Source organism: Sinohyriopsis cumingii, chromosome 19, assembly GCF_028554795.1.
Source record: "Sinohyriopsis cumingii isolate HCF-2022 chromosome 19, ASM2855479v2, whole genome shotgun sequence".
Taxonomy (NCBI): domain Eukaryota; kingdom Metazoa; phylum Mollusca; class Bivalvia; order Unionida; family Unionidae; genus Sinohyriopsis; species Sinohyriopsis cumingii.
In genome coordinates, this window is record NC_142979.1 from 35437106 (window position 1) to 35456384 (window position 19279).

The window sequence follows — 19279 nt, forward strand, 5'->3', positions numbered from 1 at the left end:
AGGATATGAATGAGAAAGTCTTTGTATTGAGCTCAAAATGGCATCAGTTTTATCATCATTCATCTGCAGCTTGTTACATGTCGCCCATGATTTCACATCATAAAAGCACTTGTCTTCATCTTGGATGGTAGCATCAACTTCAGTTGGATGGCTAGATTTGTATATTTGGGTGTCGTAAGTGTACAATTAGTGAGACAGTGGATGGTGATCGATGAAACTTGAAAGCGGCTGAGTGTATAGAATGAAGAGAACAGATACAAGAATAGACCGCCTTTGGAACACTACAACATATATCAACTTGGCTGGAGAGTATTCCATCTGCGGACATAAGTTGTGTTATGTTGACCAAGTGGAACTTGAACCACAGTAATGCTGTATAATGAATGCCAAATACACGCTGGAGACTGTAGAGTAACATATGGTCTAGTGTGTCAAATAATGCAGACAAATCAAGGAGGGTGAGGACTGTAATCTTTTCGCTGTCCGAAGCAGAGGGAATGTCATTAATAACATTTAGAAAAATAGTTTTAGTACAGTGGCAAAGGCGATATGCAGATTGTACATTGCTAAAACAACTGTTTGAATTCAAATGCTTTTTTTTAAATCAACGGCACCAAACGATTAGTAACAAGAAGCATTGTAAAGCAAGAAAACAAAGAGATCAAATGATAAAGATCAAATTATTGCAGCTTTTGTACATTGGCATTATGTTTTCATTGCATTGGTTATATGGAGGTTAACAGCTATGATTAATAAACACATATGCATCAAGCATGATGACACTCTCCCATAACTATACATGCTATGGTGAGTAATTATATCTCCCAGCATGATCTGCAAACATTTTGTGTCATTGGCTTAAGGTTTGTGTTTTATGCTTTTGTTTAATGTCTTCATTCATCTTATTCCTTTATAACCGTTGTCATAGATTGAAAATGGGCCAGCGTTTAGATATTATTGAAAATTCCGAATTGAAGCTGGTCTTTTCTTTGCATTATTTTCATATATTACATAATACAATAGTTTAGCACAGCAAACGTGATATTGTTTAATATAGAAACACAGTATAGAACCGCTGTTTGAAGCACATAAACTGTAACGCGTTTTATTTAATGGCAATGGATGCATGACATCCACACGAGAAAGGTTTTGTACAATCAGAAACAGGTGTCTGAAAAAATAGAGACAGTGCAAGGTATATAGTTCTCACTCTGATTCCTATCATCGTCCCATCATTCCATTTAAATTTTAATGCTTGTTGATGGGACTAGATATGCACAGTTGTATCTAAGTTTTATTCTGAAATGTTAAGGATTAGACTAATTTCACAGTGCGTATCAAGATTTTCTACCAGTCCATTAAGCTACAGTCAATGAGATCAAACGATGCAACAGTAGATTATCTAATAATCTTTTTAATGTTATATGTCTTTGATTGGCTTATATAATATTAGTCTATTTAAAAAGGAAAAAATCGGTTATTAAAAAAAGCGTGTCGATATTTTTTACTTAATACATTTTTATTTATATAATATTTTTGGCTATGTACCACTCACTAGATAAAGTATAGAATCAAAGATGCGTTTCAGACACACCTTGTTTTTCTATTATCTGTACAACGCCATAATTCCACGTAAAACTGGCAACACAATCAGCATGGACCGAATAATGCATCGGACGACCCTTTAAGAAAACGATCAATTCTGCTGTCATGTTATGGAAAATTTGAATACTTAATGCGCCCATCTAATTCAAGAGACTACATAAATGCTTGGATCATGCGTGAAGGGCAGCATTCCTTTACAGGCGCTGAAGCCAAAATTTCACAATAGGAAAAGAATCCAAAGGTAAACTCTATGCTGTTTGTCTGTGTTTGTGTTTCTCTCTTTAAATATATATATATATATATATATATATATATATATATATATATATATATATATATATATATATATATATGTGTGTGTGTGTGTGTGTGTGTGTGTGAATATATGTACGTCCGTATGTGTGTGTATCAAGTAGATTACAGCAATACTCTCATATAACACAGTTAATGACTGAAAAAACATTTGTCTGTTTTTCTTCAAAATAATCGTCATTTGGCAAAAGGTATACATATGAAAGATACAGAATTTACGATTTAATACGGGGTTTGAATAGTAACCGCTTAATGTCTATGTTTTCATAACGTCTTGAGATTCTATACATTAAATCACATATATATTTAAACCATATTTCTGTTTTGATATATGTAAATAACACAGCTTAGCATTTTACAAATTATAAGAACAGAGCAAACTTTTAAGGTAATCAGTTACGAGTCTGGCGTTCGATTTCATTTAAAAGTAGGAATGAAAATTATTTTATAGTCTTGTTATATACACTTTTAATTGTATGTCATTTGATGCTGATTTAAATAATATTAGATTGGCAACAGTTATTTGTCAATTTAGGCATTATACATCCGTTTAATTACAGTTCACCGTTGCTTATGTACCCAAAAGATCCGTTCTCTAATCGTTTTCTGCTATTTTAATTATTGTCAAATACTCGACAGCTCTTTTCCTATCCACTGCAGCTATTAGTATTAATTATTAATATCTGGTGGCCCTTTTGCTATTTGTATTAATTTTAAATATCTGGTGGCCCTTTTGCTATTTGCATTAATTTTAAATATATGGTGGCCCTTTTGCTATTTGTATTAATTTTAAATATCTGGTGGCCTTTTGCTATTTGTATTAATTTTAAATATCTGGTGGCCCTTTTGCTATTTGCATTAATTTTAAATATATGGTGGCCCTTTTGCTATTTGTATTAATTTTAAATATCTGGTGGCCTTTTGCTATTTGTATTAATTTTAAATATCTGGTGGCCCTTTTGATATTGTATTAATTTTAAATATCTGATGGCCCTTAAGATATTTGTATTAATTTTAAATATCTTATAGCTCATTTGCTATTTTGTATTAATTTTAAATAGCTGGTGGCTCTTTTGCTATTTGTTTTAATTTTAAATAAATTGTGGCCCTTTTGCTATTTTTATTAATTTTAAATATCTGGTGGCACTTTTGCTATTTGTATCAATTTTAAATATTTGGTGGCCCTTTTCCTATTTGTATTAATTGTAATCAATTGGTTGCCCTTTTGCTGTTTGTATTAATTTTAAATATATGCTGGCCCTTTTGCTATTTATATTAATTTTAAGTATGTGGTGGCCCTTTTGCTATTCCAAAACTATTGCATTCTGACTATTGAGGCGGTTATTCCATCGTTAAATGCTGCCAATAAATGAAACGTGAAAGAAATATTTAAAACATTGAAGTAGAAACAATCATGTTTTGAGATTTGATCTATTATAACTTTATTCCTTGATGAGTGCGTGAATGATTAGTGAAAAGCTCAGTTTGTGAAAGAAAACTAAATAGGTTGAGTAAAACAGGAGCAAGAACTTGAAGGCTGATTAAATTATTTCGTAAAGCAAAATATATATATAATAATTTGTCAAAATATGCAAAATATTTTGGATATAAATAGTGAAATTTGTTTCGTGTCTTGGTACAATATATAACATTTTAACGCGTGATATTTCAAAAATGTTCTCTGTCTGTCTGTCTCTCGTATTGACTTGTAGATTAAAACGTAATCATTAATACAATTAGCTTTCAATTATATTTACGAAAGCTTCCATTTATAATTGTCAGCACTGAGAACATTGCCGTTAAATTTCATGTCTTTAATGTTTAGCATGTTCGTCGCAGGAAAATTGTGTACATTTCAAAATTTTCGTACAACATAGTACATAATTATAACAAATGAATATTTTTGTTCACTGATAATATTGACTTTCATTTCCTTTGATTCGAAGAAATAGATATGTCAACATCATTGCAGAAGCATAACCTGATCGAAGTTACATTTTGTAAGTAGGATTGTTTTTTTTGAAAGCGACGTCAGGCTTGAATTTAGTAAATTCTGATAGAAAGAATATACAACAGACGGATTCATTAGAGTTGGTTTTCGTGTTATATGGGACACGAACACATGTAGGCATACTGGAGCCGTTATAGTTAGAGTGCTTTCATATTTTAAATTTTGATCCTGAAATAGGTTGACTTCATCCTATCCTCAGTGAGAGTGTCCCGCGCCGTGACTGACCTTGATAGTTGATCCGAGCTGATCTGATTGTGGAATTCGAAGTCGCGCACTTTCGGATGCGAGCTCGGCACTCTTGCCGACGAGACAGTGCAGCACATAACCATGAATGGAAAATACACGTTCTTTATTATATTAGTTTAACATCATTGATTCCCCAATTAAAACAGTCAGTTGGGTGAATGGATCAAACTCGATTCAAGTTTACCTTATTCAATCTTACAAGCAGTATCGCTACGTTGAAAGATCAAAAGATTTGAACGTAGATGCTGAAACCAAAGCTGAGATTCTTTGTGATGGTACACACACACACACACACACACACACACACACACACACACACACACACATATATATATATATATATATATATATATATATATATATATATATATATATATATATATATATATATACACACAATGAAAATATTATTTTCATATGTTTAAAGACGAGAAACCTCCAAGAAAATACATTCATGCTAGTCGATAAGCATTGTGGGAAGTGCAGTCCATGGAACATTTTTGTCATGGAATCAGGAGTTAGGCCTCGAATTTGCCGATTCATTTCCTTGAATTCTTCAACGATAGTCACTCTGATATCTTTTTGTTTAATATTCAAAATTACACTTATCTTGACCAGACATTTTAGACACATGGTATCATACCTGACGATAAATATTTTATAAGTAAATACCATTTTAACGATAGCAGATAAACCAAGGTATAAAGACCTGACAATGAAAGACCTCTACCCGCTATAGGTCTTTTAAAAATGTATTGCTACCCTAAGATACTTCTTTCATTTTTATACACATTTTAATGTATCCAAACAATCTTACGTATGTAATTCACTAAATTGGAAAAAAGACATCCAGTCAAAATGAGTATGTTGAATTGTACTATAAAATGCTCACTTGATTCAAGCCACGGTAAATTTTAGTGCAAATAGTGACTTTGACGGAAGAGGCCGGATCGCACATGCTTGCTTTGTCATGTATCGTGTTTCCAGATGTTTTCGTATTTTATTTTAAGTCTAGGTCTTTAAACAGATATGATGTTTAGTGTGTATTACATCAGCGAGAATGCAATGGTCATGTATATACATACTTGGTTATGTATAATTTATTTTCGTGTTTTGATTTTATAGAATTTGTCGATTCTATTTTCAAATGTTTATATAGAAGATGCTGAACATTTTAATCAAGTAGATTTCGTAAATAATAGTCTTTATATATCCAAATAATTCGATCTTATTGTATTCAATACAACTACACACATAGTTGTCATATTTTTTTCTGGTAATATTTAATAAAATGTTATCACATCTCATCTTTGATGTTCTGTATGATGAATTGGAAGTCAATAATCTCGTTGTGGCAGCGGTGAATGTTCTGAAATCGGTGTGGGAGCCAGTCGGAATTGTTTTGATTCACTACGGTCTCACACTATATCTTACAACGTCATTCATAACAAAGTGGCAGAAAGAAGGAACTGTACATTAACTTTTATTAAATCCATGGTTGCATTGTAATAAAAACCCTGGCATTATTACTATAATTGCATCAGTTATCTATATTAAAAATACATTCATAATTTTTCATGTTAAGGTAACGTTCTGGAAAAGAAATTAGAAGGGGAATTTGACACCATTAGGTAACTTTATCTAACTGTAGAAATAACAAGAAGAACGAATTGTTCTTTCAGTTTTGAATAGGTTTAGTTAGACTCATACGGAGCAATAACATAGAATGTGTCAATGTTGTATATGCGTTAATGTAACAATTTACTTTCCTCTTTCAAAAAGTGTATACTATGTTGACAAAAAAAGGAATTGCATCAACCTTTCGACTCTAGTTGGATTGAAATAGACATGTTGTAAAGGCTGATTCATGAACAAGTTAATATAATACATATCAAATTACTTGAAACAGCTGAACTTTGGATTCAAAAGACGCATAAACGCAAAGTATGGTTCCTACAGCTTAATATATAGCGAAAGCTGAAATCAATAAAACCAAATCCGTTTTTGCTTGCAGCTTCATACCAAGCTCTACTATTCCATCATTGTTTTAGTAAACGTTAGAGACGAGGAATTGATTGATTTAACATATGTACCTTCTGTAAGGGCATAAATCAAGGCAGAGTTATTATAAAAAAAATTCTGGTACCAAATATTCAGGATACTGAGATGAGTATTCTAGCTAACTGGCATTACCAACAAATATAACTTGATATGCACCGAGTGCGAAATCATGCTGAGACAAGATACTTTTTAGAGAAAACTTTGACAAATGAATACTGAATTTGCTCAATTACCATCTGGAAGTGTGGTAATTCAACAAACCAGTTACCGTCTATATCCATATAGATTTGAAAATGATTCCCAAAGAAACAGAACAAATCGAGTTCGAAACATCCATGAATCTTGAGATCGATGATTTTTTAAGTATACTAAGCACGCCATTATGTCTAGTCCTATTAATGATATTTCAGTTACGGTCATGTCAATTCATACACATTTGTATGTTGTTTGAATTATAATGAAGTTAGGCAAGGCCGAGGAATCCAAACACCATCTAAGGAGACTCTGTTTCCTTTCATTGTATTTCACTGTATTTAATTTAACCTTATCAACCACAACTGTCCTTGTCAAGTAATGACTGACCGAATGTTTCTCCAAACAAACGCAAGGAATTTTTAGTGATATAGCTGCGTAGATCTGCTCTTCAGGAAGAAGCCTCCAGCCATATATGTTCCTCACATTTAACTGTTGAAAATTCCGAAATCCTATGCCAATATGACGGCGATCGCAATAACAACATTCTTCGACATTTTAAAGAATTAAATTATACAGTCTATACAAGTTGGTATTGTCGTCCCTTCAACGTCATTGAGGTTATTGGTTCTGCTACTTTGATTTAGTTATGCCAAGTTGAAAATGACCACGCAATTTTGCCGTCATTTTTGTGAAACTTTATACTTGATGGCAAGAGATTACACACTATTCCCTGGGCTAAATTCCCTTTTGTTCGTATGACGACCATAATTCAAGCCTTGATTGTTTTTGCTAATTCAGCGGATTATCTTTCAAAAGAATTCCAACGTGAGCCAACGTTTCGCGCATATTTGCAACATGCGCCACAAATGACTTTAGGACATCCTCTCCTCCCGTAAACATGCTCGTAAAATTTGTGATAGACTTTGAACCGGCAAACCTTGCAACATCTCTCATGTTTCACGTTGTGGTATGCAAATAATAAGGATGGTAATATCTCATCTCATTCATTCTTGTTGTCTGCACATAACGTCTGCAACCCTAATTACATTGTTTGGTTAAAGGGTTCTACATTTGTATTTGCTCGCAGGGGAAAAGGCTTTGTTATAACACCACGGATACCCAACAGATCATACAGCTGTTACAATAAAGTGTTAGTGAGGTTGGTCCTACTTTTATCAGTTAATATGGCCCTTGGAATACAAATTAGGCTAAACAACTCCAACAGTGCTTTAGCCAGACATGTTGCCTTAATATCCTTCAGAGGAAAGGTATTGTAGTAGCATGATCAAACACCGCCATAATGTCCATATGTCCAGACGTTGTTCTAGAAAACAACATAGCAATATCAAATGAAAGTTTTGTTTTTGAAACAAATCTGTTATCAACAGTCGGTTAACCATTTAGTGTTTGATTGGTTGTTCTTCGATGCTTGTTTCCCTTGCTACGTTACATTCATAACGTTCGTGTTGTTAGCGCAGAGCTTACATTATCTTGTTTACGAAAACTGGTTAGAATGTTGTAACGAATGTAATCTTTTTAGCCACATCAATTTATCTAAGCTTGTTCAAAATTATGTTTCTGATCTTGCGGTAATGCTGTTAGGATCAATTCTTTAAGAAGAATGATAACTCGGTCACAACCAACCAAGAATCTCTGTATTTATTGATCAATCCTGGCCATCTGTACGTAATACGTCTAAGCAGTTTTCTTCTTCACACCCAACACCTCAGCTTTGTGATCGTTTTATAAAGCGGTCAATCAATTCGTTCCTAAACTACATGTACTTAGCACAAGCGTTCCTTCCTTGTCAACTTAGCTCGATCTACAGCTCCCAGAATTGTCAAATAGAATCGTATGATAATGATAAACAATCCCCGCACCCTCAAAAAAATAAATGGCTTTTAATGGAATCTCTTTCGGGTTCAAAGAACACAAAACACAGAAGGCAGTTCTTTGATATCGGTAGTTTAGTCAACTCAAACTGAACAGGTTGCTTCGTGTTCCGTTATCATCAACGGGTCAAATACATGACCTGGTTTTGCTAATCTAAACATTTTTTCCATCATTATGTTAACCAGATACCTCCACACATTAGGATAGAGTGTTTGTGCTTCATATCAATTTTCAGGCATTTAAAAGCATATGCAGAGACAGATGTTTTATAATGGTCTCATCATAATTGTTACAATGCTTATTATTTATGGCTTGTTGATTTAATTGCTTTAAAATCCTTGAGAGAGGTTTACAGACTTTTCTAAATAATTTATGCTAATCGATTTGTGTAGAATTTTCGTACATATAGTAAAATGTAAACTTGAGGGGGGTATTATACAGAAGAAAATAAAAGAAGCACGCTAATAGCAGTAATACGTAATCTGTCACTAGTGCATTGCTTCTAAGACTGAAGTCTCCATTCAAAGCTTATGATTCATCCCTTCAATTATCATGCAAAGTTCTTGAGAACCTTGAACAAAATGAGCACACACCAATATGACTGTACGTCATAAGCTCATGCAGGATATATCTTGTCCTTTTCATGGATTTTGCGCTTGATCATACCTGTGCAATTTTGTTCCGTAGACATGCCTTCGTTTTATTTTTTTGCACGTATTTTGGCAGAATTGTCTGCATTTCTGTTATGTATAAATGATATACCTCCCGGTCTCTTGTCAGCCTTGTGGATTTTGTTGCGCTATGCTAAGTAACAAGTGGAGCTATCTTTAAATTATTCATTTCATTTCCGGTGTCAGAGAAAGTAAATCATAACTTTTCAAGTTTCTGATAGGCGTTTTCCTCAGTTGTATTACAGGAATATGCTTTACAGGAATATGGATATACGATTTACTTTTCAGGAAACGTGTTTTCATGAGTTCTAATATTTCGTACTGAAATATTGTTCACATTATTATTTACTGAAATATTGTTTGGAGTAATTTTACAATTCAGGGGCAAACGTTTCAAAGTATGGAAATGTTTGGGCATACTAGGTCCTTTGGGATACCCACCTACTTGATTAATTTGCAAACAATGTGTAGACGTACGGCTATCGGTGTTTTTTATAGTCTGATAAACTTTGGTAAATAGGCGAACCTCCAAGGGGAGGAAGAAAGGATGTTCGTCCTCTTTATCTTGCATTGGTGACAATCCTACCCTGGGAGTAATTGGAATTCTTCTCTTTATTGGCAAAAAGCAATTCTCCGTTGGGCAAAGAAGGTAACAAGTCACGCGGGACGCAAACCCAGATCCAAACACTCTTAACCGCCTTTATGGACAAGTCCACGCATCATATGGTTAGATCCTTGGTGAACCCCAAGGAAGATAATACGTCCGACTACAGTGAGTCGTGAACCCTTCCCTAGAATAGCATTCCAGGACAAAGAGCGATCTCGCTCTAGATTGGGTAATGAGGGTTCTATTGTCTGACCTGTGATGCCTGTGAATGCGAAAGGTAGACTGTGCTTTCTTAAAAGCAGAAGCAGGGTTCTCGATCTATTTCATCGAACGATAACCTTTCCATCGCATATGTTGATGCCGCCAGACACTGATCATATGTTGTGCGGCACTACTCTCCGGTCAATGGAATTCAATCTTTGCACCAGATACAAGCAAAGGATCGATGTCATCTCATTGTTTCTGTGCTACCCTTCAATCCCAATAGTGACTGGGAGCGGGATGGGGATTGGGTTTCTATCTTCCCTTTACTATGAACCTTTCAAATCCGTACGAGATGTAGGCATTTCCTTTCCCGGGAAGTGAATGTTCCTTATCCGCTCATATCGCCATTGAGTTCCATGCCCTGGCCTAAGAACATATTGGGTTTTGGATAACGTGGACCTGTGTCGTGTGCTCGAGAGGGGCTATATTTTTTTCGCAGGCAATCCAGGATGGATGTAAAGAGTTATCGTGCTCCAGGAAACGTCTGCTACTAAGGGTAGTCAGATGATTCCACGTCATGAGTTAAGGGATGTCCTTCTTTCAAAAGAGATTCGTTGGGATGAGAGATCCGGCATACACGCGGGGCCGAAAACAGCAAGACATTCCTTGTTTATCTAAATGACGCTATCGGTAAAGCTACCTCGAACGTCGTGTTTTACCATTTTAATAACCGTCTAAAGCTTGCTCTCCTGGAGGCCTAAACACTCCTCTGAGTAGGATACTTCAGAGGTGCTAGACGATTTGAGGTACTATCAACGTTCCGGTGGCCTAGCGGTTTAAGATTCCGCCTCGGATGCGGAAGGTCACGAGTTCTAACCCACCGAGTTATTAACAGCTGCCTCGCTAGGCGCTCAGCATTAGAGGTTATTGTTAGGAATAGTAGGAATGGTGTCCGGATAATGTAAATGGGTGGGACATGAAGCTGCATGTCTGCGGAATCATTCACCAGTGCTAGATATCACTATCAACTGTCACATTGCAGACATCGTAGCGATATGACTGCAATTTGTTTAAAGCTACGTTAAAAATCTAAATCACACACACACACACACACACACACACACACACACACACATCAACGCCGGAGACAAATACCAGCTATCCCATTGTCTATTGAGATCATCAGTTTCAGTCGTATCTGTGCTGTGTGTCCTAAAGGTGATCAACCTAGGCTTACAAACTCAGACATCGACAGATGTTCTGTATTTCCATCGTATAAATAGTTCCAGCAAATTCACATATTTCTAAAAGTTGTGCCTATTATATCTTTAAATGTCGTAGGCGCTGCAACCCTGTTTTGTTTCTGCGAACATTTTGCATGATGAATTGACGCGCTTGATAAAAGAAGTTTCCTGGAATGTTTGTCAACAGTTAAATTTACGATGAAGATCAAAGAAATGAATTCATTTTGAAAAAAAAATTGATACTGTTTCTACGTGCTGTAAATTTAATTAAATTTCTAATCTGTTTGTGGACTCCATGCATGGACTCACGGACATTACAGCTGAAATGCCGACCTGTTATGCTTTCCAATCTGCCTCCATGGTCATTAACATGATTACAAGTCCGAGATCGGTACCGATGCTGATTGTATCTCTCATTTCTGCCAGGTTTAATGAAGTGTTGAAGTGTCATAAAATGATAATTGACATATCAATACAGTACAAAAAAAAACAGAAAGTGTCCAAGCAATGCTAGATGTATCTGTCTGACAGTACAGTGTGTAGCTGGGCGAGAGTTTCAACTTTTCCGTGTCAGTTGTGTACTTACGAAAGCGGTAATGATTAATACGTATCAGATGACAACTATTGTTAATATCCACAGACCGTAAGGCAGTAATGATTTATGCATATTTGATCTCAGCATCTGTTAGTATCAAGAGACCATAAGGCAGTAATGATTTAAGCGTATTAGATTTCAGCTACTGTTAATATGCACAGTCCATACAGCAGTAATGATGTATGCGTATTAGATGCCAGCTACTGTTAATATCCACATACCATAAGGCAGTAATGATGTATGCTACTGTTAATATGTACATACCCTAAGATCTGGATTATCTTACTTTTTTCGGACCTGCAATATGTAGACGAAATAAAAAAAACAGAGGAAATGTTTTATAATTAATTTATGTTATGAATGATGGACACACAAATGGACAGCCGTCACATATGGCCATGTACTTTCGATAGCATAACTCTCTGTATATGGCCATGTACCTTGGATGGTAACATATTGCTCAGTATAAATTATTTTTTCTTACTTCCATCTTAGATCGCGTGACCTATCTGTGTGAAAGTTCCGTAGCATGTAAACTCAATATATGTATATGTTTATTATTTTCACTTTTTTATCTTTTATTTCCAATTTCAGAAAATGGAACTCAAAATTGTGTCTATCCTGGCAACCATCATTGTATTGTTCCATGTGTCAGAGACACGGCCTCAGATCATTGATTTCCCAGAAGTAGATGATGATCAAGTAGGGTCACGTAAGGACCATATAGAACATACACACATACAGACACACACACTAGAGGGGGATAAATAGATAAGACCCATTAAAAAGTAAGCCTTTGAAGTCTCCTTATGCAATTTGCAAAATACGACAAGCAACGTTCTTTGATATTATTTTTGTAATGGTGTTGTAAGTCTATTTGCAGAAGATCTATTCATATAATTAATTTGAATCTAAATATAAACTCATGCTGTATTGTATTATATCTTCCAAGCCAAAGATGAGCCTGAATGCAAAATCATGTTCAAATGTACCATACCACTCAAGCCAAATTTAACCTTGAATACAAATTCATGCTGTAATGTATTATATCTTCCAGGTGAAATTTCAGCCTGAGTGCAAGGTCATGATCCAATGTACCATACCATACAGGTCTAATTTACACCTGAATACAAACCAATGCCTCAATGCATTATACCTTCTGGCCTATAAAATTATCCATCTGTATAAGCATGAACTCAAACACAAGCTCAAAATTCAGATATACAATTAAATGTTGAAGTAACGTGATATTGATTTTTTTGATATTATACATGAACTGACGCGTCTGCCTTTGCACGATCCACTGTGTTACATCACTATAACTTTGTTTTGTTTATAGTCAAACTCTTGAGTATGAGTAAAACCCTGAATCTGAATAAAACCTCGAGTCCAAGAAAAACCCTTAGTCTGGGAACAAAAGTTCTATCTCGGAATAACAACACAGTCTGAGCAAAACCCCAAATCTGCATCAAAACCTTGAGTCCGAGAAAAAACTTAAGTCTGACAAAACCCTAAAGAGTACAGACCATGAGCATGTGTCAAAACCTGAGTCTGTGTAAAATTCGTAGTCTGATCCCAAAACCTTGAGTCTAAAAAAGCTTTGAGTTTAAAAGAAACCTTAAGTCTGCGAAAACCGGAGTACAAAGATGAGTCTAAGTAGACACCTTAAGTCTGAGTAAACGCTCCGAGTCTGAGTAAGAGCCCAGAGTCTGATTAAAAGCCCGGGACCTGAGTAAAAATTGTATACCAAAAGATATTAACCTGTTGGGGTTGAACTCTAGATATTAAGGTACATTTCAGTTATTAAGCACCTTTGTAAAATTTTACAGATAAAACTATACATTAAGTATCTACTGTTAATGGAGATTTCACAAAATATGATTACACCAAATATGTACAAGGTTTATAAGTGTTTCCGTTGTATCTATATACCATACAAAGCTATCCAAGGGATATAAATGTTTCTGTTGCATCAATATACCATAGAAAGACAACCAAGGGCAACTAATGTATTCGACCTATACAGAGACATTATTTGAGGACACGATATTACCATCTTTAGACGATGCAACAAAACTCAAATATTAAAGGATTGCGTTTTCAAGTCACAGTACAGAAGTAGACTCATTCTGTCATTTAATTCATTGAAGACAAAACAGTTTTCTTCAAATATCGTCTGCGTTGTTAATCAGCTCCATACACATTACTAGCTATTTTGTGAAGTCAGGAGTCAAGGTCGATTTATTGTTAGTTATCATCGGGATTCATATGACATCTTATAAGCCGTGCGGTTTGGACAATATAATGATTGTCCAAGTTGTAATCGTAATTTAGATAAGGAGATCACTGAATGACCACTGAATGATCACTGAATGATCAACTTGATATGATTTATATTGGCGCCTCTAGTGGAGCACAACATCCTTTCTTGCACCAGTCTCAATATTAACATACCCTACATAGCACGGTACGGTATATTTATCAACTAAAATTTACTTTTAATGAAGTGTGCATTCATCCATTAAAGTTTACCTGCACGTCAGGACAATATTGGCTATATGTTTCCGATCTATGTATAATTCTTATTCTGTTCAATGGAATTCAGCAGCATTTAATTGTGGTAATAATGTGTGAACTGTTTGTATACTATCATACGCCCATGAGTATAAATATTACCGATATTACGTTTTAAATCTTCAATTGTTTTTTCAGTTTTCATATTTTGGTATTTGTATTAAAATGAACGACATTGCACTATATTTGTTAGAAAATAAATGATGTGATCCCAACTTGTACATTTTTATATCCAGTGGTAATTGCTGACAAAGCCTCATTAATATTTATCCTAAAGTTCAACGTAGAGCAATTTATTGTGGGTTGCTGTGACTTATATTAGATGACCAAATTCGTTACCGAGATGAAACGGGTAATTTATTTTGCTCTAAATAACCTTCTTGTATTGCAGTGCCGTAAAACACTAATACCAAATGACTGACTTTTTATTTGTAACATTTTGCACGAACTGAGAGTATTTCTGGAGAATAAAATGCCTAAAACTCGGTAATGTTAACATTTTTCTAAGCCTTAAAATTGTATCTAAGTTGGGCATGATGTAATTTTGTGAAATGGATTTTATCAGTTAACTATACATCTCGAGGTAATTTATTATCTATATATTGTGTCACAGCTCATTGCAAAATGGAGAACAAAATGTTATTTGTGTATGTCACTGTTGGTGGGCTTCTCAGAACTATTAACTTATTATTTTTAATTGTTTTAATTTATTTATTTATTTTCGTCAAGGAGGAGATTATGGCCACTAACAAACGACCCAGATATATGGACCCAATTGACCTCTTGGCCTTTAAAGACCTGCTCCTTTACAACATGAAAGAGGTAAGAACAATGGTTTTATTACACATCTTGTCAAAATTGAGTGGTGGTAAAATTTAACTATCTCAAAGAAAGGTCAGCAAATAATCCCTTTGAAATGTGATATTCTGAATTATATATGAACATAAAACGAACAATTATACTATGAAACTCACTTGGCTTTTGCAAGATCGTTAGACTGGTTCTGTGCTACTCACTTCTAGAGGAACAGTTTGAAACATGGAACATAAGCAATCTGTAACACTAATGTGAGGGTTAGTTCCACTAGTTCTCACGTGACATATCTGTATGTTGTACTCACATGTTACATCTTAGCCAGTGATGTGTGCACATTTGTTGTTACATACTAATAAAGGAAAATTATTGTGGTTTTCAAGGATGGCAATTCTGTTGTTAGATTTGTTTCTCTCGCTTGATGTTTCAGAAATTGACATCTGAAAATGTTCAAACAGTGCGAGGTAATGTTTTGAATCTATGTTTTGAATCCTAATTTATATAAAACGATTATGTGAAGGACTGATCACATTTGAAAATGTACATCTGCTAAAATCTAAGCTATTTCATACAACTATGTAAATAGGATCATTTGACTTTTACTTTTATTCTTGTCTGTCGAAATCAGCCTAGACGTACATTTTTCATGTATTCTTTATCCCTGTCCAATATTATAGATAGTTCATAATTGCCATTGCCAGTACATTATTTTCCCTCTAGTTTAGGTGTACATTTATATCCTTCATTATGGACTTTAAAATCTCTATATTTCTTTAAAACACGTTTGTCTTATATATATATATATATATATATATATATATATATATATATATATATATATATATATATATATATATATATATATATATGTGTGTGTGTGTGTGTGTGTGTGTGTGGCAATTATGAACTATCTATAATATTGGACAGGGATAAATTATACATGAAAAAATGTACGTATAGGCTGCTATATATATGTGTGTGTGTGTGTGTGTTACATTTTCATACAAGACCTATTCGATTGTAATCTACAGAGTTTGACATTTGTGATGCAATCATGTTAATGTGGTCAGTTTCATGTCATACTTTTCTACAGTTGGTTAGTTTCAGTGATGTTTCACTATGATCAAGTGAATAACTCTCACCAGTAGAGCACATGTTGCTGTTTTATGCCCAGTCAGAACATTAGTAAAAATGGCATCAACTACAACTGTTAGGATGGCAATTTGCAGTAAATTGTATTAAAAACAATGTTTTCTTCTTGTACTAAAAATGTGTACCATTTCAATAAACATGGTGTTACTCACACGCTCGCACACATAATTGGTTTGAGGATGATATGAACTGGTATGGTGACGTGTTACCTGGATTAATCCACATATAACACGGACAATATGAGACATACAGTTTCGTCCTGTTGGATCATAACGTGTTAATATTTCGTTGTAGAAAAATCGCGATTTCCGTTGCTGTTTGAGAACGCACGGAAAGGCTTCACACCAATGTGACGAACTGTCTGGTAACCGTCCAAAGGTTTTGGCACACACAAAATGTCCATGTGCTACCGAGAAAATACATCTTCCGGAGGCAATGCGTACAATGTGGTCTTTCGAGCATTTGTCTCGTTTAATGAGTTGACATTGAGAGCATGATGTAATTTAGTCAATACTCATACACATTCTGATACATTTTAGGCTAAACATGTTTTTGTTTGATAGCTTGATATGTTATTTGGACACCTAAATGACAACCACGTGCTTTTGAAACGTGATAACACAGAAGAAAGTCGTGCCTCAAATTTGTTGGCAGAGCAGCTTGTTTTATGAGTATATCTGAGGAAGTTTTGTGTCTTGATTGAGGCTGGAAAACTTATGTAAGACACCATTGATAAGTACATACTGACTTGCTTCACACGGAATAGATTTCGCACGATGAGTATTTTTTGGTAAGATTCCATTCTCTAAGTAAAAATCTATATCCTTGAAATAAGGGGCCTCGCGCTGATATTGGGCGACAGCTGATAGTTCTGAAGAAGGATAACTAAGTGTGCTATCATTGGAGTGTACTGCACAATAAGATTGTGATATATTCATTAGTGTAATATACCGTAATTTCTATTAATTATTGCTAAGTAGACTAAACAGCTTGCTCTTATTAAAAATTGTTTATCTATCTAATCTGGAGATTTCTTCGATTCCTGGTGGGTGTTATCAGTTTGTTCGTAGTGTCGACGTGAGAGTGTGTTTAACTGTCTTAAGCCACAGTTGTGATTTGGGATCTGAAATGATAGTGAATTTCTGATGTGATAGGTAAACATGATATGTCCTGATACCTTCCAAAATAGCTAAACATTCTTGTTCAGTAACTGAAGAATACTTTTCAGCGTCTGTTAGAAGCTCTGTTATCATAAGCAATGTCATCAGTTCCTATTGAAAACAAAAATATACCCTATAGCCATGTCGCTAGCATCACATGTTAGTCTAAATGGTTTGTTAAAATCAGAATAAGCCAAAATAGACACTGAGTTCAGAGCTGTCTTAGGAGTTTCAAATGCTTCTTGACACTTATCTGTCCAAGCGAATGAAATGTCTTTTGTGAACGATTTATTTAATGGTGTTGCTATGGTAGAATAATCGTAAGCAAATTTTCTGTAATAATTGTACAAGGCCAGAAAACTCCTAACGACTCTTTGTGTATTTAAGAACAGGGAACTGTGAAACTATTTATTTTAGATTCATCTACTTTGATTCCTTTTGTTGAGAATGTATGACCAGTATAAACAACTTCAGATGCTGCAGATACACATTTCGAAGACTTGAGTGTCAAGTTATTCTTCATGTAAGGAATAAAAAATGAGTTCAAGATGTTTGATGTGGTCTTCAAATGAATTGGAAATAATGACATTGTCATCCAGTTATGCAAGATACGTTGATCATGGTATAACTCTAAGAACATGACCGAAATGAACACAATAAGTAGCGGGTGCATTTATGATTCCATATGGCAATACATTTCATTGGTAAAGACCACGTGATGTTATAAAAGAGATATTATGTTAGGTCAGTTGCCCAATTTTAATTTGTCAGAAATCTGAATTTAAATCGAAAGTACTGAAAAGACATGGATGAGTTTATCCAAAACTGCATCAATTACATCTTTTAATCCTGGAAGAGAAAATGTCATCGGTTGTGTCACCTGATTATGTTTTCTATTGTCAATAACGAATCGATATTTACCATTTTTCGATTTGACCTTTTCACCTTTACTTATTGTTTACATTTATGTAATTTTTTTTCGAGCCTCAAGGACTCGGCTCAAATGACCCAGAGGGTATTGTTAGGATGGAATTTTTTGGTAAATTCTATTTAAGTCAATTTTTATTCTTGTAATATAAATGTGTACTATTTCAACAAAGACTGTGTTTTTCTATGTGAAATCAAAACAATCCTACACATTGTATAATACTAAAGTATGCAAATTAAGAACACTGCAGCAGCAGTGTTAGATAAGCAAATTCCTTTCGGTCAAGTATATCACTAAGGTTTCACGTGTTCATGGAAAAAATCTGATGGCATATATAGACCCAGACAGTAGTCGGTAAGAAAAGATGCTTCATTTTGAGATTCTGGCGAAACCCAAGAAATAATACGTATCACCATATTTGGCCGCGTCTTAAGAAATTGTGTATAAGAAACGAGAAAAATTGCTTGGCAAAATTAGTCCGTTTCGTAGGAACTCAAAGAGGCCTGTATCATTACAGGTAAGCTACCGTATGCGTACAATTTTCTATACAGTATTGGGATTATTAATGTTAAGATGTTAAAGAAAGAGTTCACTCTATCATCGGTACATTTGCAACATTGAATTTTTTAAATATTTTTAACTGTTCTTGAATATTATGTTTTGGAAAGTTTAATTTTTTGAAGAACTTATATTTATTTGTAATCATATTATTGACGATTATAAAAGGCGACGTCTGCTACCAACTTCATACTCAGCAATAAGTAATTCAGAAATAAAATGCTCTTTAAATAATAGTGTTTAATATTTTGGTATTTTAGCTTACATTCAGTAAAATTTATTTCTACTCAATAATTGCGGTAATAATCTGAAATACTGAATTTTTGATTCTTTAGCTATCGTGAATTTATTCGATATTTAACTACCTGTATTATATTCTAAAAGGCAGAAATTATACAAATGTATGATGTTGGCAAGTGAAGTAATATTGTAGTTTTATATGTATATATT

The 19279-nt window shown here is 34.4% G+C and overlaps 1 protein-coding gene across 1 annotated transcript in view; it reads left to right on the top strand.

Annotated features, from left to right (window-relative positions):
* Nucleotides 1-1781: 1781 nt before the first annotated feature.
* The window catches only part of LOC149775437 (uncharacterized), a 29830-nt gene continuing 12332 nt past the window's right edge, over nt 1782-19279 (top strand). The window contains exons 1-3 of the mRNA XM_089943570.1: nt 1782-1846; nt 12239-12346; nt 14948-15040. Of these exons, the coding sequence (XP_089799696.1) occupies nt 12242-12346; nt 14948-15040 (198 nt within the window). The 5' untranslated portion in view covers nt 1782-1846; nt 12239-12241. The remainder of the gene's footprint in view (nt 1847-12238; nt 12347-14947; nt 15041-19279) is intronic.